At 39.8% G+C, this 24431-nt stretch overlaps 1 protein-coding gene and 1 pseudogene across 4 annotated transcripts; both read right to left on the reverse strand.

Annotated features, from left to right (window-relative positions):
• Nucleotides 1–4569: 4569 nt before the first annotated feature.
• On the reverse strand, nt 4570–4705 carry LOC142079852 (U2 spliceosomal RNA; annotated as a pseudogene).
• An 89-nt stretch (nt 4706–4794) lies between these two features.
• EBAG9 (estrogen receptor binding site associated antigen 9) lies at nt 4795–24401 on the reverse strand. 4 transcript variants are annotated; one of them, XR_012672275.1, is made up of 9 exons: nt 24225–24370; nt 17214–17389; nt 16197–16294; nt 14149–14227; nt 13764–13922; nt 11599–11706; nt 10484–10575; nt 8963–9047; nt 5243–5331 (listed from the first exon to the last, which is right to left on the reverse strand). XR_012672275.1 is itself a non-coding variant. In XM_075141267.1 (8 exons), the coding sequence occupies exons 4-8, from the start codon at nt 14266–14268 to the stop codon at nt 5211–5213; spliced, it is 600 nt and encodes a 199-aa protein (XP_074997368.1). In that variant the 5' UTR covers nt 14269–14273; nt 16197–16294; nt 17214–17389; nt 24225–24401; the 3' UTR covers nt 4795–5210. The 4 variants fall into 4 exon arrangements, 3 of the variants coding, with proteins under 3 accessions (XP_074997368.1, XP_074997365.1, XP_074997367.1); XM_075141267.1 differs by lacking the exon at nt 8963–9047 and having other exon boundaries at nt 4795–5331; nt 14149–14273; nt 24225–24401; XM_075141264.1 differs by lacking the exon at nt 8963–9047 and having other exon boundaries at nt 4795–5331; nt 24225–24396.
• Between the last annotated feature and the right edge of the window lie 30 nt (nt 24402–24431).

A 24431-nucleotide genomic window follows, 5' to 3' on the forward strand; every position in this document is an offset into this window, starting at 1 on the left:
TGTTTTATTGTAGCAAAGCTATAAAAAATACCCCAGCTCAGCTGAGCGGTCAGGCACAGGCAGAGCGGGAGGAGAGACACTGTATCAGGCCATAAGGAACCACCAGGACCCAGAGAACAGAGAAAACCTAAGGACAGCCCAAGCGTAAGCGCTCAGCCAGAGAAAAAGGTTCCAGTCGGTCTGCGGACGTGCACGCCACCCGCTCTACCGCACCCACACTGCATTAACAGAGGCAAGTGACCTAATTTTTAACCCAATGCAATCTTCTAGAAGCTTGTAACTTCTCATTTCTGAACTGCCAGGAGAGCAGCAGTCTTCCTGGCCTTTAACAAGTCCAGAAGGCTGTCTTTAACCCAGCCGAGAGTCACGCAGTCTCGGTGTGCCCACTGAGATGCCACTGTGACCATTAAACCATGAATTCTCCATGTCCAAAACTTGAGATCTGTGCATAGGTCAGAAGAGGGCAACACTACCCAACAGATGAAACAGTGGGGTTTGTCTGGCCCCACCCAAGCTTTCAACAGCACCTCCGGCCATTTAAACCTCACTGGCCTCCTGTTTCCCGCTCCAGCAAGGCAAGTGTAGTATTTCCCTGTGCAAGCCAGAGCAGACGAGGCCCAGCGAAGCCAGACAATGCCATGCATTGCTCTGCAGCTTTTGGAAGAAGGGAGTTACTAGTAAGCCACAAGGGAGGAGGAATAATTGGCCAGCCTGCGGGGAGCATTTGCAGCACTCAAGAGGGCGATGCACACCGATGCTTACAGAGGCCACTCAGAGACCTTTCACGTCCCTGTGATGCCTGGGTTCTGAACTGCTTGTGTTTGCAACAAAGATTCAGGAGGGTTGATTAAGCGTTATATTAAGGAAGAGAAATCTAACAGACAATTTGATGAAACGTGGTCCCCAAGAGTTCACACAGATGGCCACGAAAGCATCTTCCTTTCTCTGCCGGTAACTTCCTCTCCCACCTCTGCTGCCTTCTTGGGTTCCTGCAGGCTGGCTGGCTTGCCTGATGGCACTACTGCAATACATATTGCCCAAAGGTCACTTTCAAAAGCTTTTTCTTTTAATTACATGGACACAAGGGCGAAAATTAATAGTTTTTGGGGGAGGTGCTAATCTAAATTTTACACAACCGTGGAATTTCATCATTCCTAGATACCTCCTCCTGGGACTGGAACACATTACAGAAAATACCTTATTCCTTCTTCAAAGTATGTCCGTTCAAGGCCAAGAGAGCAATATTTTATACCCGATGTTACCAACTTCATTACAATTTTGGATTTCTCTTTTACACTATTGTTTAAGTGATCTTCACTTTAGGTGGGGGTGAAATGGAGCATAATTTAGAGGAAAAAGTGATCTTCAGTTCTAGGAGAGAGATCCACCTGCAACTACACGGATTTCTTTTGCAGCAAGCAGGCAACAAAGCAGCACAAACCTACACTTATGTTTAGAATTTCAATAGGCTGAACTCATTTCAAACCATGTTTCGGGCAGGCTCCATTTAGCAGCCGTGTTTTTAAACATGCTGTTTAGGACAGAAGGTGCTAACACCAGAATAACGTCAAAGTTGCTTCCTGCCCTTAAAAATCTTTCTGTCCGCTCAGCTCTCATAACGCATTTAACTACGCTTGGCAAGAGGTGACAGAGTTGCCATCACATTCCTGATAAAAGGCCTTGCTCTGATCTCTACCCAAAATTCAGCTCGCTTCCAAGCCTCCACCTTCCCTCCTCCATACTGCAAGGATGTAGACAGCTCAAGGTGCCCTTTGTAAGAGGCCTGAAGTGCCATGGTCCCAGACTTTGGGGGACTGGCCTTTGTTCCCCGATCCACAAACGTACCATCTTAATTTTTCCCTCTAATATTTGGCTTTAGTCTTAGCCATGTCTCACCTGGATCCCGCTGGTGCTGCACGTAGTAGCTAGGGGAAGACAATCAGCCTCCAAACAGTTCAATAAAAACTCCTATCCTTTTTTTCCTGAGTTTAGAAAACGCTCATACCCACACCCATACCGCACTGGAAAGTCTTGTCTCAAAGCATGCAGGTAGGGAGGAAAAGCAGCTTGCAGGCTAAGGGTAAAATAGCAGGTGTTGCTTGAATTCAGGCTTACAGGATAGCAACTAAGTCAGCTCCTTCCCGGGCTGAAGCAACGCCTGTTGATAATGCCATTACGCATTTGCCTTTCTAACCCAGGAACAAAAAAGCCTGTCTTTAATACTCAGTTTAAGAGGTACCCGACCTGCCCCTAAGCTGCTGAAAAGGTTGAGGCACAGGCACTGCCCACCTCCCCACCAGAGATTCACCTGCACCATTACTTAGGTCCACCCTCTCACAAGGCTGTTCTTAACTTCTGGTTACTTACTCATTTCTCCTTCCTTTCCCCCCAAATCAACTACCTTTCCTAAATCCCAACATCTAGAAACATACTAAAATGAAAGCACTGTTTTATATATGTCCTACATGAGAAGAACAAGTGAACATTTTGCTCCAAAACCCTTCAGAACACAGGACATTGCAGACATGAGCAACTAGGGCAGAATCAAGGAAAGGATGATTTTTCAGTCATCCTGGCAGGTCAATCCTCCATAGCCAAGAATAACAGTGAAGGCAATCAAGTCTAGCTTTCAGTAAAGAAAAAAAAAAAGGACATGGTGAACAGGCCAAGTACGGAGAGGGAAAAGGAGGAGCCTATGGCAGCAAGAGGGAAAGAAAACAAGCATACGCAGTGGGTGTACGAGATCCCTCAAGGAACTCAAACCAAAAAGAAAAGATAATAATGGAGCAGCAGCTACACAAAAAGTTTAGCAAAAATGTTTTCACATTTGTTGAGGATAAAAGTCAGGATATAGGAAGGAGGAAAGAAGATACAGCGCAGGAAAAAGATGAAACAGATACCAATGCATGGGTTTTAACATGCAAGATACTACGTACAGGAGCACCATTTCCTTACTGGCGTTAGGCCAGCACATGGCAGAGGAGATGGGGTAATCTCTAGAGCAGCTGTGCTCAAGTTCGGGCAGGCAGAGAGAGGGAAGAACGCCACAGCAGTAGGCAGCAGGAGAGGGAAGGGCAATGCAAGAGGGCTGACATGCAGGAAGGTGGCAGCATCTAACGGTTTTTAAAATGGCTGAAGTAACAAAGAACAAATGCACTTTCATAATGTATTCAGGGGCTTCGTTTCCAACTATTTATTAACTAGCCCATGTTTTGTTATTTTTAATAAATAGTATTTATTTGCGTCTATTTTACATTGCCTCAGAAATAGCAATAGCAAGCACTAAACTGATTTTTTTAAAAGATGAGATGTAGCTTTCAACAGGTTTTACCTTAAATAGGCGATAGATATTAGGTTTCCCTGCCCTGTGTCAGCAATAGTGAAAGAATTACGACTTGTACCTCCTTGCTTCATCAGTGTGGTGAAAAGGACAGAGACGCATTATTATTAAAGCTTATTCACAGACCTTCTCCCTATCTCCCACCCACCGTCGGATACTTTAGAGGTGTGTGCTAGTAGATTTGCTTGCCATACTGCTGCTTAGTCTGCACAGACTGTAGTCATCCATTCTACTCCAACCAGAACATTTGTACAGAAAATATGCACAAAAGTGTTGCCTTCTAAAATGTATTTTACAATTTAACATTTCTTTCATATCCGAAAATTGCTGTCACATCAGTTGACTTGTGCAAGATTTTAAGCAATATGACAAGCATACTTAACATTTTTAAAAACTTTTCTCCATTACTAAGCCCATTAAAGGTAATTCTTACTGTCTTGCTTTCTCAATTACTTTTAAGCAAAACTTGTGTCAGAATCTACTTACAACTTAGTTAAAAATTGTTTTTCTAAGCAGAGATGATCTAGTCAGATCATCTTTCCATTCTTTTACAAGTTCACTGTTCCCTGTATGCACGGGGAACAAGTCTCAGCACATCTGTCACAAGATAAGAAATTCATACAACCCGTGAATTCAGGGATAATAGCATCCACACAGCAGAAGATGGAGAATGCATTCACTGAAGCTCCGAGATGGACATAAGAACCACATGGACTCCCCTCCTCCCGTACACCTTTCCTTCCAGCAGACATTAAACTTTTTTTCTTCATTAAAGCACTGTTGTCTTCTACTGCATATTTACCTTGCACACTTCTCCCAGAGGAATTCCACTGTAAATACATCCAGTAAGTGTACAAAAATGGAATTTGAGAAGTGCTGTTAACTGAACTGAGAATTTTCACACTAGCTTTATTAACAGGAAGACACAATTTTTTTTTCAATTGTACTGCCTATGCAACAAGTATAAGGTGTGAGAATTTTTTTTTTCCTAACTGTAGGAAGTAAAAGAATTTCTGCTAGAAATACAAATTTACCAATACAAGTAAGTGATTAAATCACTCCTCTCCGTTCACAACATCAGCCTTCATAAGAAAGCAGCAGCGTGCACCACTGTTGTGCAGTGATGCCACTGCTGGTAGCCATTGCAGAGTTGTAAATGGGCATGGTAGCACAGGAAGCTGCAAGTGACAAACTGACAAGAAATCCACTTCAGTGTTCAGCTGTAACTTGTGCTCTGCCATAGCATACTCTACCAGGAGTACGTTTAGACTTGCAGATCACCCATAACAAGTCATTTTCTTCTGCACAGGTCAATATACTACACACACACTACACTTGATCTTAGCCAAAAGGCCAAGAAGCAATATGATCTCCCATGGAAAACTGTGAAGTATTTATAAATACTTTTATAGAAAGGCAAAAGCAGACATTCTTTATCAGGCAGGAAGCAAAGGGTTCTTTAAAACTGTTTAATTACATGTTTCAGGTAAGCACAAACAATACAGTAGATTTCCCACCACTGAATATTTACATTCTTTTCTCTAGGCTTGAGCTGTTCATTAAAAGTGTCTTTCAATCAACATCCTTGCTCAATCACTTTTGCTGCAAAGAAGGGTGCTGGAATAGAACTATTGCAGGAAACATGATTCCATCAAGGCATGATTTTCTGTGGGGTTTTTCTCCTTGAAGAACCACCTACTAGTAGTTCAAGATATTTTGGGAGAATCCTGGCTTCCAAGATGACCCGAAGAATGCATTAAAACCAAGCAGTGTGTTGAAGTCCTAGAAATACTTAAATCAATACCAATGTGTACGTTGTAGAGCTGAAATTCTCTTTTTCACTGGCACTGCCATTGATGCCTAGTTTCTGTTAGGACAGTTTTACACCAATTTTGTTTTGTTCCTTTTTCATTAGCCTTTGGGCCTCTTTCTCCATTTTCTTTCGTTGTTGTTCTGCCGCTCTTTTTTCCCTTTCTGCTATCTTCTGTTGTCTGTAATTAAAAAAAACATGAATTGCTAAATAACAGGAATCCAATTTTCAATATAGTCATACTTTAAGTACCTGTCAATAAATAGGTTATTATAACGAACAAAAATAGAGCTTCAGTCTACTGTAGTTAGGTTCAGAACAGTTAGTCATTTATTGTGCTGAAGTCCTTTTTTCAGATTAATCTAGTCTTAGGCAGCAATATTTGTTCAAATATTTTACAATCTAAAAGTCACTCAATTCTCTAAGATTCAGAGTAAGTGAATCAGTGAGAGTGTACGACAGTTAGAAGGCCTAGAGCTATTTAGGAAAAAAAAAACAAACAAAAAAAACCACTATCTAATGCTTTGAGTAGCAAGATTACCCGCCTTTTCAAATTCAGACCAAAACAGTTCGACTTGTCTAAGAACACAGACTTGTGTCCCCCCTTTCCCTCAGCAGAGGCATCAGCAGTTATCCTCTTTGTAATGCAAGTACTACAAACATTTTCCTCATGATCAGATGAGATGGTAACTTCTAATATTCCCTTTCGTGTGTTCAGGATCTGTGTTGTACTCTATTGTTCAGTACAAATATCAACAATAGTCTTTAAGGAAATAAAAAAATAACTAAAAAGCCTTCAGTTGTGTATCCTTTTAGCATTATTTCTTACCACTGCTATAAAACCCCAGACATCACTATCTGCTAGTTCAAAGAATCTGTCTACAGAAATAGGTTTCCAATTTCAACAAATACATAGCTGACTACAGCGAAGGAAAAAAACAACACAAAAATCCACTCATTTTATTCCCCCACTTCAGCTAGAACACATCACTGAGTGGCACACGGGCAACAAGGATCCACACTGCAAGTGGCACATTGCAGCTCTCTCCTGTATTGCATTAAGCAGTAATAGAATGGCGTAAGGAGGTCACTCCCGCTTTGGATTCAGTTTATTAGATATGAAAAACTTGCTAAGGTGCTTGCAAGAGGACATTAAAAATAAAAATGAAGCTTCATTAACTTGAAAAGGTGAAATTTAACACAGGTTCAGTAAGAATAAGGAATTGCTTATTAAAAGAGAATAAAGAATTCTAAATGACAAGGCAGTAATAAGTTAACTTTCAATGTATCTAAATTACCTATGCACACCCACTTAAGTATGTAAAACATACAGAATTAAAAACTATCATCACCTGAAGCAACCTTCTCTGGTAGATTCCAACTACGGACAAACCAGGCACACAAAACTTAGAAATATTTGAAGTACAAAGACGACGTATTATCTTCTGACATGGAAGAATGCAATTAGTCACTCACATCAGGATCTACCTCCCAAGTTAATGGAAGCCCAAACTTTTTTTTGAGGTCATGACCCGCTACTCTACATTCCATCAGAAAGCCAGATAGTTGACAGTGCTGTCAGTCTAGCATATGCAGAGTAATAATATTTGCCACTTCACAGTAGCAGATTTTCTTATACTCCCCACACCTCTGAACTGATGCAGAAGGGAAAAAGCTATATGCACACCAGCCAGCATTTAGAGACAGTAGAGTTCCAAAAAGCCACAAGAGGTGTTAAGCAATGCTGCTATTCATTTACAATTCTGAAGTAAGGAAAGTCAGAGCAGATCATGTTTCTTTTCCCCCTTATAAACCGCAGGACACAGAACTCCTCTGCACAGAGAAGTGGTTTCCATGCCCTCTACTGGCTGAGTCATTTTACTGGACTGCAGTTATGCCCAAACGAGAAGAGACCTTCACATCACCTCAGATAGAGGAACTGAAATCACCAAAAAAATACAAACAAGTAGCTTACCACAAAGTGATTACCTTTCCACTGCTCTTTTACTTGGTCATTATTTAAAACATTGATCTCTATTCCAAACTTCCTGCATGTTTTCAACATAAAGTTACTACCTTTCAGGCTCAGGAAGGTTTAATTTCTCAATAAAGGAAGAGCCTATGATGAACTTCAGCCATATCTGACTCACTTTTTCTGGGTTCCAAAGCAAGGAGTTCAGTCGAGTTTGGACGGAATGATGTAAACTGTTTACAGCAGGAAAGTATTCATTCCTGATGTCAACCTTGCTTTGCATTCCTAACACAAGTTATGTCCAAAAAAACTTAAAACTTTCTCATTGGTTAGCAGAACACTAATTATAATTAGAACACTGTTAGCAGACGTTCTTATTCCAGCATATTTTTTATTTACTGTATACATACTGAATAACTGTAACAAGAGTGATTTCATACTATTTGGTCTTTCACTTCAACACAATTAAAAATGCACCAGCATTTAGCTTAACTGTTCCCACTGGCAAAAAAACTTCATTGGTATTAGAAAGTCTAAAGGTCCAAACAGGTATCTACAAATTGCAGCAGAAACTGAGTTCTAACTAACTTCAATTATCTGAAAATCCAGTTTATCGTTCACAACACTGATTCATCACTGACTGGAAAATTTCAGTGCATCCCAGCCCAGAACCTGCTGGGGAGTTGGAAAAAAAACAGACTGCAGGAACTTCTCAGGCACTAATAGCCTACTCCTCAGCAGTGTCTTTCAAGCATGCTTTGATTCCAGGAAGCATTTGACCTTATTTGCTTATTTCAACTGTTAGGCATACACATTAAGTCACCAGAGAGAAGGCCACAGGATAGTCTTCTCTGCTATTTAGTAGGCCACAACCCATTTTTGCACCATCGATCAGCAGTCCATTACTACACAAAAATTATTCCAGTCTAAGGCACTTCTGAATACTAACTGAGCTCCAACAGGTACCCAGACACAGCTAGAGAAGGGAGATCCTTACTTTTTCTGCACACTTATTTCATTCTCAATAAGCACTGCTGGAGCTCAGTCAGCATTAACACCCTGGAGGGTTATGGTGACTTTGCCCCATTTAGCAGTCTGAAATCTTCAGATCATTTTGTAGACCAAGATGCAGTCTTCTAGCGTTAAGAAGAGACTCCAAATCACTTCCTCACTACAGTCTGTTGAAAACAGAGCCAGGCCTGTTGAGTACTATACTTAAGTTTTATGTTAAATGTCAAATGTTAATTACACCACAGATGTCTACTGCAAGAGAAACTGTAAACCCAGAAGGTATTTCCTATGAATCTTGCTAAAAATCAGCCAGCACTTTCCTCAATTACAGAAAAACATTGTAATTTGATGTGTCATGAATAAAACAAAGGTTTTACTTCACACAGCTGGGATAATACTTACACAATGATCAGTTGTACTGAGGTGGCCATTCATTGCTGCCAAGCAGCATGTAATACAGACAGTTACAGTTCTGATCATGGTCCTTCTATTTACTTGAAATATTTGGACACATACACATCCCTTCTAAAACAAGTGAAGTTTGATACTTTTTAGTGGGGCCAGGGAGGAATTCTATGAAAATTAACCACTTGAGCTGAAGCCTTTCAATAGTAAAGATGCCAGGCTGAAATCTTTAGAACAGCTTCAACCAAATAAGATGACAAACTTTGTGGGAAAATCCCACTGCTATCCCCATGTAAGAGATATCTCTTACTAAGTATTCTAGAGCATGAATCTGACAATTGGTGGACAATATACCTTTGACCAGCCTGGAAATATCCACTACACACATTTTACACTCCAGAAATAAGCTGGCATATGCACCCACCAGATTACTTTCAGTAGCTAATTTGTATAAGACAAGTCCCTGCGTCAGAAAGTTGGAGTACTTCTTTCCATAGTCCTAAAAACATCTGTAAAGGAATGTGGTAAGGGTTAAGTAAAATACAGTGAAGCCTCTGAAGCTGGCAAAAATAGTTCTTTCATTTCTCAGTTCAAAAAAAGCAATATTTTTCATTCTTTCATTTTCTTTGTGCATCACAGATTAAGTCCCGGTAGATTGCATTTTAGAGATTAAAGATCTTACTGAGCCTATTAATATTCTTTATGGGAAAAGGTACTATCCTTGGAACAAAAACAGCCCAAAGGCACATTATTCGTATCACAAAGCTTGTACGTATGTGATGCATCAGTGAAAGACAAGACCTGAAACAGTTTCAGTACTGAAGTTAAAAACAAAACAAAAAAACCCCACCAAGATATTGATCAGAATGTACACATAGAGGTATCTGACTAAGTTTACAAAAATATTTGCAGTACAACTCTATTCTCACATGTTAACCTGCTGCAGAGCAAGACTGATAGAATTAGAATCGGTTGAATTTATTATCTATCATTAATGCACCAAAACCGTGCTGGTGACTTCCCTCTTGTCTTACTCTACTGGTTGAAAAAAGTACATTTTCCCAAATATTACAATAAATAGTTCACCAGAATTCTTTTTTTGAAAAAATACCTTTTTTTCCTCTAAAGATTTTTTAATATATCTTGTTCTTATTTCATAGTCCCTATTGTTCTACTGAAGCCATGTATTTGTGATTTTCTGAGTAGAATGAGAGCAGTTTAGGAAGCTGGAACCATCTGAGACAGGTTATCTGATGATGTAGCAATCAATTAAAGTTTGATAAAACCTTGAAATGAAACAGGTTAACATAAGTCACTGCCATTCAAATCATTGCGTGTGATTAGTTTAAACTCAACCTGCATCTCTTTACCCTTCGTACTCCTTCAGCGTGTTCTTAAGAGGGAAAAAAAAGAACACAAATGGAACAGATGAAGTATTCACACTAACTTTGTGCAAGACACTGATTTTACATTCAAGCCTTATCGGCTAGTTTAGTTAAGTTAGCTAGAAAAGCATAGCTCCTACAGGAATTCCAATAACAGACTTGTAACTTCACCTTCCATCCTGAACTATTTTTACTTTACAGCATATGACTATGATCCTTTTTATACGGACATTCAGTGGTATTTTACTTAATCAAGTTGAAACATGTTATTTGTACATAATAAATTGTTGGGATTGGGGGGGCGTTGTTGGTTTTTTGGAGGGGGGTTACTGTGTTCCAATGTCCCAGTGATTCTCAGATTTCCTCCACTATCTCATCTACCAAACTGATTAGATCCAAAATGTATTCTGCCAAGTACCAGTTACATAGACATTAGATGCATAAAAATAATTTGTCTTAAGAATTGTTTAACAAATCTTAGCACTCATCAGAAAGGTGTTACATGTATTTGATTCTTTCACATGTAAAAGTTTACATGGTGTTACATTATTTTCAGTTACCTAAGAACTTCTTCTGCCTGCCAGGCAGCATCTTCCTCTTCTTCCCAGGCATTAGTATTTTCTTGCCAAGTATCCAAGTCTCCCAGTTCAGGCTGAAACAAAAGAAGAGAAGCTCTAAGCACATGCAAAAATTATATAAAACACTTATTTTTAACCTTGATGCTTCAGACTTCCAGAAATATTTGACCTATGACAGTACTTCTCAGCTTATTGTCTATGCGTTTTCCCCTGCTCTAATACTGATTTTTTCCAGTTAATTGTTGGAGGTTTTTTGGATTCTATTGGTGGGTAACAAAGGAAGGAAGGAAGTACTGGAATGCACTTTTAGGAAGGAGAAGATAAGTTGAGCAGATGAATTGAGTAGATAGTGTAAAAGATTTCTGGAAATTGCATGGACAAACCAACATGTGCATCCATATGTTTGTGTGTCCAATATATCACTTGAGTACTGCTTTTACTCACTAGAAGTCCTTTCCTGAATTATTTTTATTATGGACAGTCTAAGGAAGTGGTATGAGCACTCTGTACTGCTTTCTGCCTAGACCCTTTTGAGCACTATGTTAATCAAAGCAGAAGCACTGTTAAAGAAGGCAAAGGGGAAGAGAGACAGAGCATCTCCCTCTAAACAGCCAGGCTGTTAGGTAACTAGAATATTTTTTCAAAGGCAAAGAGCAAAAATTAGCAGACTGTTAGAATACAATCCCTACAGAAAGGAATGGAGAAGCAGAAAGGTAAAAATGGGTCAAAGATAATAAAGCAAAGGTAGCTGAGAGGCTTTCAAGGAAAAAAAAAAGCACCTTCTACTCTTTTGCTAGGAACTTACTGTGTAGAGTCCAAAAAAACATATAGTCCATTGCTTTAGAAGATTTGCAAGTATACAAGTGTTTGGAAGCTTCTTACCTTTTTGTCACTGATCTGTTAAGTTTCTCAGTAGAATAAATTAGTTAAAATTAGATTAACTACTTCATTGCTTTGAACCCAATACTCAATTTTAAAATGATTTACATTATTCCACAACTATTCCTCTTGCTCCCCACAATGCAGACCTTAGGCAGACTATTCCTTCTCTTACAGATAACTCTTAAATTAAAGATCAATACTTAGCGCATACTTACAGACTGGTGAATAAAAGGAATATCTTGTGTAGCTGCTAATCTGCTAGAGAATCCTGCATTTCCCTCTGGAATCCCAAAATTTAAAGGCTCTCGTTTTTTAATAACTATCTGAAAATATTCAAAAAAAGGAACAAAAAGTGGTAAGTCAAAGCACTGCACAGATTCCTTGGTGATCACAGAACTCTGTGCCTGTGAAGGTACAGCTACACGACACTGCACTGTGCTTCAAACCTGCTCAAGTTCCGGAAGCTGTACAGCCAAATGATCTGGTAAGTGAGAGAAGCTAAATGCAAAAGACACAAGAACTCCCTCCTTCCCCCACTAACTTTTTCTTAAGCTACATGGAAACCTATGGCTATATCAAGACAGAGAAAGGGCATAAAGAATTACAGATCAAATAGTCAAATCCCCCAGTACTCATACAAGCTACCAATTACATGACATATTCCTTGGAGAAATCCTGCTTCCCTGATAGGTCACTGTAAGATACTGCTCTTGAGGATAGCGCTGTCTGCACAGCCATACTGCTTTAGAACATAAGCTCTCTTAGCTCCTTCAATAGCCTAACTGTGCAGACCATTTAAGTTTCAATAGTTGAAATGTAATTCACTATCACATCAACTGGTAAAGCTGTGTACTGATTTGGCTGAAAAACATGCACTAATTCTTCTCCTAAAAGGCTTATTAGAAAACTTAACATGGTTGCTAAGACGATGTATCCCTTACTTGTCTTGACCTCAAGATATGAACTTACTCACTTATGTCGTTTAGCCTACTTTAAGTCTCTGCTGCTTCCAAAAGAGGTAGATTCACAGTTCCACTGGCTGTACAAAATGCTAGTACCAATGCCAGAAAGGAAACAGGACTAGACCATCTTAATTAGCAACGACAGACTCTGTTACTTGACTGAAGTTCCATTTCCAGACATTGTAGATATGAGCGGTAACACGAGTAGATTCCATCTCAGATCTCGGGATTCCTATTGAGCCCAGATTCAGTGGAAATACAAACACAAATTCATATTTAAGGATGGTTACAAGGCCAAGTGAGCAGGAACGTTCTTTATGGTGCCTGCAGTCATCCTTAGAGATACGTTTAAACTAAACCCAGTATACAGTATTCAAACAGCATGGATTCTTCTTGAGTTTTGTTCTGTACCTGAAGCTCAATCTATTAGGCAAAAAATGTCATCAGATACAAAGGAGAAATCTACCTCTCCCCCGGTCCTCCTCTGCCCCCCAGATTTTAGGAGATCAAAATCCTTAGAAGAATACTGCAGATCCTGAACATACAGAAAACTGACCCCAGTATCATCTCCAGTTCATAGGACCCCAGGAAGATTCAGGTTGGAAGGGGCCTCAGGAGGTGTAATCCAACCTCCTCCTCAAAGCAATACCAGCTCTGCGGCTGATGAAGGTACTCGGGGCTTATCCACTTGGGTCTTAAAAACTTTCAGAGGTGGAGCCTGCACAACCTCTCTGGTAACCTGTTCCAGTGCTTGACTGCCTTCGTTGTGAAAAAGGTTTTCCAATTGACTCAAAGCTCTGTAAGCATCCAGCTGGAAGACTTCCACATAGAAACAAAACTTGCAATTACCAGAAGTTTAATTAGCATTTATTTACAGTGTTGATGCTCTTGTGGATATGCCCTTCTGTCTTGTCTCCATAATAAAAATGGGTATTTGAAGAGCAAGTTATTTTGAAATATCAGCTCCCTAATTCTAGCCTCCCCAGCATAACTTAGTGAAACAAGTAACCATTTTCTGAAACAGCAGTGCTGCTACCTCAAACTTCAGTAGAGCAGGACATGGAACGGAAAGGTATGAGAACAAGTATCTTAGTGCAGTGGTTCCATTTTCAGAATTAAAGTGACTTGAGGGTTCTCACATTATACTTCCCAGAGCCTTCAGACTATGAAATTCTTTATAAGTTTCCAATAACATTAAGACTAAAGATGTAAACATGAACTAGCATCACATCTGGTAAGATCTCGAAGAGCCAGTATTTTTAATTGGACGTGTTAGAATAGACATCAGCACCTATTCTCATTTCAGTAGGACAGTTTAATTTTATCAGAAGCACTTTCTATAAATTGCCAATTTATTTATAGCCTATTTTAAAGCAAGGAAAACCCTCCATAAGTATAGTTCAAAGTGCAATACCTACTTTTTGAGTTTTTCTTATAGTTGGTGTCATATCTTTGAAATAATCAGGTTCCATTTGTTCCAAAGGATTTTGCTGAGCAGCCACATTACCATTGCCACCTTCAATCTTCACACTGGTAGGTGCATCTTCATCCCATGAAGACCAGTCCTCTACTTCTGGCTGAATAGAAGTATATACAAGTTAATATTATCTGCAAGTAAAACCTTGTCTTCTTACATCTTCCTAAGATATATACTGAATATTATAAAGCATATATAATAATACTATATCTTTCTAAGATATACACCAATCCTGTTGTAGGGCTGGTATAATAGATAATCACTATAATAGATAGTGTCACCTACTACCAGATAATAGATAAGTCACCTACCACTTAAGCAATTACCTGTTTAGGAACAGATGAATAATCCACTGTGGTTGGCAAAGTTATTTGGTCTCCACTTAACTTTCGCCCTCTTCCAGACCTGAAAGAAAAATGTAGGATTCCTCCAAGCTCTGAAAACATGAGCACTAAGTTTAAAAAAAACAAAAAGGAAGTCTGAGAACAGCACTACTGAAAATAGTCATGGCTAAAACATTAAGTGCTTAAACTACCTTAACATTAACTACTGCCAGTAAAAGTCTGCTAAACAAAGGAATTTCATCATAAATTTAAAGCAGTGTTCACAAGAATTTCAAAGTGTAATTTACTTTTCAAACTGCAGCGGAAATAGAAGAGAAGCAACTCTATTGCTTGAAATACGAAAATGGACAAATGAACTCAGTTATTTGCATACAGTCAATTACCATTTTTAGATTGTCAGTGCTTATGAAGCAAACACTCAATCTACATCTGTTCAAAGACAACCATTTCTACTGTAAGCTGAGAAATCTTTCTTCTTGTCTTAGATGTTAAGCTGTGTCTAACATAACACTTTCCGAGCTGCTTGATTTGAAAGCCCCTCTAAAGCACTTTTTCCTTCAAAGTCTAAACAGAGGTAGTACAAGATTATGCAAGTCAACAGTTTCTGTTCAAAACATGCTTCTATCTACTTAAAGAGTACTGTTTCACTGAAAGCATTTCAGCAACTATATCAAATAATTTTAAGTGAAGACAAACACTAACGCATTGCAAATAAACCATCTAGATATTTACTTAATGACAACGTTCAAAGATCACAATAATAATTAAAATATTCCTAGCTGATATTTGCTATATTTTAAAACCTTACAACACAAGAGAATGAAATTCAGGCTCATAGTCATGTTTTCCCCAAGGAGTTGCTATCTTAACCCTTAGGGAGATGAAGCATCCACATAATATAGAAGCTATCATCAACTCAGTGTTTTGACTTCTTTTAGAACTTGAAGAGCAAGTAGTCTTAATTTAATTTGGAATTCCAGTCACAGAACTAAGGTTGACATCTATATAGTTGTATGCAGCATTAAAATGTATCTTTTTAAAGCTCCACTAGATCTGTAGTGCATTTACCAACCAGTTGAGAGCTTCCTCTTATTCTTGGAATAAGTAAAGGTGAACAAGAAATAAACAGTTATTTTTTGTCTACCACATATTCTGCATATGCTTTAACCTCTCTGGCAAAGTACTAGTCATCATACACAAAAGGAGAATACATTTCTCTAGATTAGCTATTTGTTTATGTAAAACAACATTCTGCAAGAGTGGCAAGAAGCAACAGTAGTTCAGACAGCACAGTGCTGAGAAGATCTACCTCGGGTACTCTGCTACTGTCCTGTTGAACTCTACTATTATATCACCATAACTCTTGAGAGTGTTTTGAATGCTTCTAGGTACTACACTGCTGCGTTCATGGTTCTACAACTCAAAAGAACACTAAGTATGACTTACAAAAGTAGGCAAAAATAAGTCATGTTCATTAAAAAAAAAAAAAAAGTCCCCTTGAACTTTAATCACTGTCCTCCAAACCAAAGAATCTTCAATAGGCAGAAGAATCTGAAGTCTCAGCCAACCGCTTCTTGACAAAGCAGAATGAGAATCACTTACATTTCTAATGAAAGCCTACTGACTGACGACTGGGTGGATGCTGCCATTAAGTGAACCTCTTAAAAAAACCAAAATATCACTTGCCAAGTATTTCTAGAAATGTGGAGAACAGATTTTCTTCAAGTCTGGCACAGGATAGTTTTAAAAGGCAATTTTAAAACCCTGTCATAGCTGTTTAGAAAACATTCCTCATTAGAGCTATCTTACCACAAAATACACTCACAACTGCACTACACAGACTTTTGAACTCTGAAGGAATATGCAGATTAAAGAATGAATTTGACTTAGTTTTTATCTGTCTTGATTGTTTTGCAATCAGTAAAATCAGAACTGGGAAAAGTGGTGGGTGGGTGTTGGGAGAAGGAAGGAAGTGCAAGAACCAGTAATTAAAAAAAAAAAGGTAACCAAATTAAATAAGACATGTTTACCTGCATATTAACTTTTTAATGAAAGAAAGCACTGCTGCCAGGCAAGTACAGATTTTAAAGAGTCGAAACTGTGTTATGGCCATGGCGAGAAACCCTTCCTGCAAAAGAAAAAAAGTTAGATGTAGAATATTACAGAGTTCTTTACACAGTTCTTAAAGCCAATTTCCTTAGTTGCTCATAAGCAAGGAGCATTCTGTGAAACTATATTAATGCAAGAAAAGAGAGGAGGTACCTGGAGCAAAGACACTACCTGCCTACTGTCAGGACATTTCACTGATGAAAGTTCCTAACGTATACGGCCTTTAAAGAAACAGCACATGATCATAGGTAAAGTCCCAATTAAAGATACTTTTAAAAGGGAAGAATGGGTAATCAATGGCAGTGACTGTAGAGCTGATCTGTTTTAGACACCAACAATGGCACTGAACACCAGCAATGCAAGGAGAACAGAATAATCATCAGTAACAAGCTCACACTTGCTTGAGCAAGTATTGCATATACAAATTATAAATTTAGTCATTAAGTCAAAACCCAAAATTGGCCATTTAAATTTAGTTTCCATTTTGATGGAAACATACGATGAGCACAAACATTGTTTATTTTAGAACCAGTGTCACTGAAAAATCATCAGCAAAGAAAGACTGTTCATCCTGTGTGCACTATAGCACCAGTTAAACCCTAGATCTAGCAATATTCCTATGCCGGACTAGATCATGCTAGCAAACGCAGCCAAAAAAAAATTGATCTTTGGCTGAAGCCACTTACATTAACAGCTATTTTTCAGTGTCAATTTGATAATCTAGAGAATTTATACTCAGTATACCACATTATTCAAACAGATCCCCTCAAATAGGTACAGACTGAGTCAAAATAATCTGCTGTAATTCAAAGATCCCTTTTCTCTCTTCTACAGGTGAACATTTCAGAGTAAAGAAGAAGAGGTTAGGCTTCACAGATAGCTTTTCATTATATACATCTACACTTGCAACAACATTTTCTGCTGTAAGTTTAACGTACCTCCTGGTGAGAAGAGAAGGCAGCCCTGTGACATTTTCCTCAGGCCATAAGTATTCCATGGAAGGACAGCTTGATTTCAAATATGCTATGGCATTTAAATCACTTTTTATATTCCAGGCTTTAAGTTAGGAAGAGTCAGGAAGGTGGATCATTAGGTAGGCTGCTCCAATACTGCCCTGAGGATTTTATTAAAAAGTACATAATGGGATTTGTGAGCTTCATGGAGCTTAGATTTATTTTTTATTGGTGCTCATTTGCTAGATAAGGTAACTAGTATTACACACTATAGTAATATAGTACTGGTAATACTGCTTCACATACAGTCCAGATAAGGAATTTCTGCTACTGAAAAATCATACAGGGTGGCTATTAAACAAACACGTCCTTTTACTGTAAAATGGAAGGCTTAAGTCAGTAAGTAACCGCCAAATTACAGACCACACTACCAAGCTGTAGCTCAGGAGACAGGCCTCATAGGACACAATTCACCTCCACTTCAACACTAGCATTGTCTTCATCTCATTTGATGGGAGACTTAAAAAGGTAGAGAACCTTATACACGAGTAGGTATTAAATGAGGTTTTCATCTAAAGGGAATAGGGAACATTCGAACTTGCCACAAAGAAGAAAGAACACCAGACACTGTCCAACACATATAGCTTTTAGTTTTAAAGACAGGACTATAATTTCATATTGTGCTGAAGCACTTCCTTACCTTCTGGAATAAGCAATTTTGACAATATCTAGGTGACAGGAGAATACATCAGTCAAGAATTTGAAGGATTCAAAAATAGCGGAAGTTAGTGAAAAAACAGTGGATAGCAACTAGATGGACAGTTCTCTATTCTAAAGGTAGAAATTATTGCAAACTAATGCTGAATTGGTGAAAGAAATTGTTACTTTTAGAAGAGGAAGAGGCAGCTAGAAGCTATCTACCTGGGATTTGAGGTATGAAGAGCAGGTGAACTGCTGAAATGAGAATAAAGGTACGTCTTTTCTGAAAGGAAGCTTGTTTAAAAGCTCACTCCACTCTTCTCTATCAGAATTCACTCTTCTATTGGCTTGGGGGGCAGGAGGGAAGGAGTAGAAGAGTACCCAACGTTAGAAAGAGTAAAGTAATTTTCCCCACTGTTTAGCCTACCTAACTGCCACACTAGACAGCCAAGACAGATCCTAAATTAAAAAACAAACTATTGATTGAAAAGGTTGTTTTAGGAAGCAATCGTTACTCAAAAACTTCTGCAGACTTGGTATTATTTGTGCCTAAGTTCAAAGGACTGGGAAGTTTATTAGCCAAGTGTAAAACTAAAACCAAAACACATTCAAGTGTGTCACATATATATATTCACACAGGTATGTGTACATATATATATGCGCATATAATATATAACCCCAGTTTTTCACCTAATCTCCTCTTTTTTTTTTTTTTACATATCAAATTGTATACTGTATTCACTTCCCAATATAAAGTTAAACAACTAAAAAAACAGAATCCAGAAGAAGCCTGGCTTGCAAGCTTGTGAAGTCCACTGCTGACAAGAGTTAGCCACCAGAAGTTAATCCATTTTTTTTTTTCCCAGGTCATTCCTATACATGAGTGACTACACTTCCAATATCACCAGTATGCCTGTTTGGCAGGGTTCAATAGCTATCGTCATTCCCCGTAACAACCAGATAACTTGTCCCTCTCCACTTTCTATGTATCATTCAAAAATTTCAGAGTTACGATGAGACACACGCAAAAAATCACATAACCTGTTTGTGTTAGAGCTGCATTTCACTTCAACTGTGGCAACGCTGGGCCCTTCAAGACAGTAAGTACTGTTCTGCCTGCCTCTTCTCTGAACTTTGATTGTAGTCTTCCCAATTAAGTTAAGCATTGTACACTAAAGATTGTCAGAGTAACCAGAGTTTTGGCAATAATATGCTATCAGCTAGCCATAGTAATATTAGCAATCCTCCACCTTTAAAAAGTACTTTCATCAGTGTATCTAGTTTTTATACTGCTGGTCCTGGTTTCAGCTGGGATAGAGTTAATTTTCTTCCTAGTAGCTGGTATAGTGCTGTATTTTGGATTTAGTATGAGAATAATGTTGATAACACACTGTTTCAGTTGTTGCTAAATAGTGCTTACACTAGTCAAGGACTTTTTTCATGCCCTGCCAGCGAGAAGCTGGGAGGGAGCACAGCTAGGACAGCTGACCCAATCTGGCAAAGGGATGTTCCATACCCTGTGATGTCATGCTCAGTATATAAATTGGGGTGAGTTGACCGGGGAGGGGATGACCGCTGCTCGGGAACTGGCTGAGCATTGGTCAGCAGGTGGTGAGCAACTGCACTATGCATCGCTTGTTCTGTATATTCTTCTATCATTATTATTATTTTCCCTTCCTTTTCTGTCCTATTAAACTGTCTTTATCTCAATCCACCAATTTTACTTTTTTTCCAATTCTCTCCCCCATCCCTCTGGGGGGAGTGGGGTGGGTGGAGTGAGCGAGCAGCTGTGTGGTGTTTAGCTGCCTGCCAGGTTAAATCACAATAGATATGAAACAGTATATATGCATTAATTTTAGCAATATGCTAAAAGCTGTTTAAAATAGAATCTTGAACCAATTATTGGCTCAAGATTAGGACAAGTCAAGCATTCTCCCCAGTGTCTGAAACAGCACTTGAAGCATTTGCATTGTTGCTCTAAGGACAGACAGCACTACCCAAAAAGAAAAGCTAATGGTTTTGTTTGGTGCCTTTTGGGGTTTTTTTTGTGTTTAGGTTTTTCCGATTTTTTTTTGTTGTGTTGTTTTGTTTTGAGGGTTTGGGGTTTTTTTGAAGTTAATTAATTTTCTCAAAGGGAAATCATTTTATATTCTGAAGCAGTTATATGAATACAAATCTACATGGAACCTTAATATTTCCTGAGTTCACTGCAAACTTAATTCACGTCATACCATTACACTAAACTTGTTAAGTGAAACAAAGTGTTCATTCTTTTCTTGTTGACCATCTTTCTCAAACACTGGAAAGGAGCACAGCCATATATCTTCCTTATCTCATGAATGGGAACAAATACTGAACAATGTAATGATAAAGGGCAGGGCCACAACCTTCTCTCTTCCTTTTCTTCTTTTAAGCCTTTCCCTGATAATCAATCCCAAAAGGAACTACAATTATATCAGCAGCCAACTATGATACAGGACAGCACAGAGACATAATACAAAGTGGCAGTGCTCCAGCAAGAATCCTAGAACATTTCTTAATAGATGGAGGCAAAGGTGAAACACTGGACTAGAATTCAGAAAATCTGATAGAGTTGTCTGTCAGCCTGATACACCCTTGTGCATATCACCCCTCATGCCTCAGCTTCCCATTTGTAAAATGGGATAGCTTTCCTTCTCCCATTATTGAGATCGCTTCTAATGTATTACATTTACCAGACTTACTGTCAACTGAATTTTAAGTTCCATTACAACAGATATAACAAATCAGGACATGAATCCTAATTAATTTAATTCTAGCAGTCAATGCAACAATTTTGTAACAGACACCAAATTTAGCTGGAGTTTGACTCGCTTAGCTCATACTGCCTTCTATTGGTAGAAAGTCACAGCAGTTGCTCACATGGGAGATGACCACAGAAAGGACTAAAGCACAGCAGCAGCAAGATGTTAAACACATTAGAAGAATGAGGCAACTTATCCCCGACAACATTTTATGGATCCATAAAGGAAATATAGTGAAGGGAGTGAAAGTTCAGAAGTTTATTGAACTGAAACGTTTTTACATTGCTTTCAGCTTGCAGCAGTGGCCATGTTAGAACTCCCGGCACATCTGACTTCACTGACACCAGCCAGCAAATCATCCGTGGCACGCATAGTCCAGCTGAGTTAGTCAACTATGGTGCAATAAGCAAGACTCTCACTGGCCATCACTATACAATGAGCACGTTGTCATCTGCAGAAGCACTTCCTCTTTCATACCTAATTGCACACACAAACACCACTCAAACCATATTTCAAGAGACAGAGCCAATTCTAAAATAAAGTCACTCTGTGGCACTAAAATTGCTTTAGAGACTTGTTTTCTCCTAGTGAACTCATCTGCTACTGACATTGAAAAAGATGTCAAAACACTCGTATTATAGAGCACCCATTCTGCTCTCCTCTGCTCCTCTACAATGCTGACTGATTTGTACTGTGTAGTTTTCTTTAGGTATCACCATCTTCGGAATGGAATTTCTGCCTTGAATTACCAGTGCTTTGTGAATTGATTACATTTTCTTTCACATCAGCTCATCTGTGACTCTGGAATGAATACATGAAGATGTCTTGGAAACAGTGACTTTAACTTACTTTAAACACAGCTAGCTAAGTGGCCAAAGGATGGCGTCTAAATCAAGACTAAAAATAACTTAGCTGAAACTGAAAGGTTCCCCACCATCTACATATTTACATGAGTAGCCACAAAAAAAGCCTCACCCTCCTAAAGCAAAACGAGAAATCCATTTCCTAGTACGAAAGACTAACATAGCCTTGAGTGCTTACATGTGTCAGCACCAAAACTCCACAAAAGCACCACTGAACCTGTACGTTTTCACTAGAACAGCTGATAAAAACCTAGCAAATACCATATGATTAGTCCAAAGTTTCAGTGGGAAGGATAAGATTTCTTAAAAGTTCATTTTGCATGAAATTTTACAGAACTAGAGTGGCCACATCAATCTGAAGTGGCCACATCAATCTGAAGTGGCCACATCAATCTGAAGATGCCCAAGTAGGTTTATAGGCAGATGGAACCTTATGAAGATTAGTAGATAGAGTTAAAAAAACTGTTTGTTTTCAAGCACGCAAACCCTGCTCCAAATCATGTACGTTACAAGATGTACAAAGACATTCTGTATTTTAAAAAAAGGCAACATAATGATTCAGGAACAGCATTCAGTCAGGTACTGAAAGACACAATCAGCATCTCCTGCATTTCAAAGAGAGCAACCATGTAGCCTAATAAGGAGGTTCCACTCTCCTCTTCCTGGTTGATTTCCGTGTTTGTTTTTTGTTTGGCTGGGGTTTTTTTTAATCACTTTATCTAGAAACATAATATTGGGAACACTGGAGGAGGAGGAAAAAACTTACCAGGTCAATGTCTTTACCACCGAGTTTGATAAATGGATAGATTAAATGGCAGCATGACTGAACCTTGAAGCCATGCTACTGTGTCATTAGAGAGAGGAGCGGAATCCGAAGGGAAGATTTGGAGGCATCTCCTCTATCTAACTATAGGTAGGTGGTCAGGGGATGTCCGTAACAGGCACTGTAGTTTCAACACTAATGCTCCAACTTTCAGTGCAAGCACCAGAACTAGGCAGTTATGAGGCAGCTGGGTGAGAAGACTACTCTGCCTATGACTTATGGGAGTGAGCTAAGTCATCCAAGGTGCTCAGATCCAGGAAGACATTTCACGACTATCAGGAGCTGCAGAAGATTACCAAAATTCTAGAAGGAATGTTTGCCTCTCTAACTAAAGGCAGTAAAAATTGGTGCATGCTGGCGATTCCTAAGTTATTCCTAGACACCCAACACTCTGTTACACGATATACAGAGTTTCAACTTTTTTTAAAACGTGCTACTCCTAGAGCCATAAAACTTCTATAGTAATACCACCTCATCTCGTCCCTTCCTCTCCAAGAAACTGAATATAATTCCAATCTTGTTAATGTGAACTCTCGAAGCTTTCTGTTCTGAATTAGAGTAAGTTATATTTTTCAAGGAAACATGAGTTAAAATAGAAAGTTTACATCCACTGATTAATCACAGTCATTCTTTGACAATTCCTTATCTATATATGCTACTGCCTTCTGAAAACCAGCATACAGAATAAAGATTGCAGTCATGCAATCCCATGATACTACAATACAACTTCATTCACATTTTTCAAAAAATGCATTTGACATAATGCACTAAGTTGTGTAACTGACTTTGCCACACCTGAGAAGTTGTCAGACACAGAACTGGAGTTTGAGAGACCCCAGTTCTGTTCCAGTCCTTGTTAGTCACCCTGGACTCAAGTTATCTGTATCTACATGGAAAGCCAGAGATGACAAATGAACACACTCTCTCTGTTACTACCACAAAATTGTCTTGCAACATCTGCTCTCTCGACAAGCACCAGCTATTTACAATCAAGATACATTACAAGACATGCTGTGCAAGATGGCTTAAAGAAATCTCTACAGGGCATGTCCGTATTTCTAGAGTATTCAGAAGGACTACAAAGCAGCAAGCTATACTATTTTTCATTAGACGTGCAACTGAGGCTCTTACATTGTGAATTCATGACCATGAAATAGTGCCCCACTATTCTACAGAACAGCCCAGGCTCGAGTGTTATTAGAGACAGCACCGAAGCCAGATGGTAGCACTTAAGTTTTCTGTGACCTGTTAGAGATTCTTAAGTCTTTAAGGGTGTACTAAGCAACTTTCACGTTAACTTTTATGCAATTTTTCAGTCAGCATGAACAAAGAAAAATTTCGGACTAGGTAACCCCACACAGTGCGGTCCCACAGAGTCTCTATAAACACCAAAAACGCTTAACGCCCCCAGCTCTGACGGGACGTGCCCCCCACGCCCGCCCCTCCTTTTCCACAGGGTGTCAAACCTCCCGGTCCCCAAACGCTGCCTACCTACTCGTCAGTCACTTCATGTTTTTCCCAGCCCGTGAGATGTCCCCCCCTCTCCGCCCCAGGAGGGGCCCGGACCAGCCGGGCAGGGATATGGGGCGGCCGCAGGCCTCTCGCTCCCCAGGGATGGCCGGGCAGGCCCGCCGCTGGGCGAGGGCCGGCGGGGCGCAGGTGCGGCGGCGGCCACGCCGCCCTGGGGCCGGGGCGTCCCGAGCACAGAGGAGAACGGGGCAGGGGCGCTGCTGAGGGAGAATCGCGAGGGCCGGCCTCGCGGCGGGAAGGCGCCAAGGCTGGGCCCCCTGCCCAGCCGCGCCGAGGCGGAAGCGGCCCCCCCGCTCACCTGCCCCGCGGGGGAGGGCTCTCCGGGGGGCGCGGGGCGACCAGGGGCCGAGCCGGCCGCTCCCGCAGCCTCCTCCCTCGCCGGCCGCCCCTCATTCAAAGCCGGGCGCGCGCCGCTGCGCCGCCGCCTCCCGCGCCGCCATCTCGGCCTCCTGTCACCCAGGAGACGGACCCGCCCCTTCCGGCCGCGCCTCTTCCTCTCGGGCTG

The sequence above is a fragment of the Calonectris borealis genome, chromosome 2 (assembly GCF_964195595.1).
Source record: "Calonectris borealis chromosome 2, bCalBor7.hap1.2, whole genome shotgun sequence".
Classification (NCBI taxonomy): domain Eukaryota; kingdom Metazoa; phylum Chordata; class Aves; order Procellariiformes; family Procellariidae; genus Calonectris; species Calonectris borealis.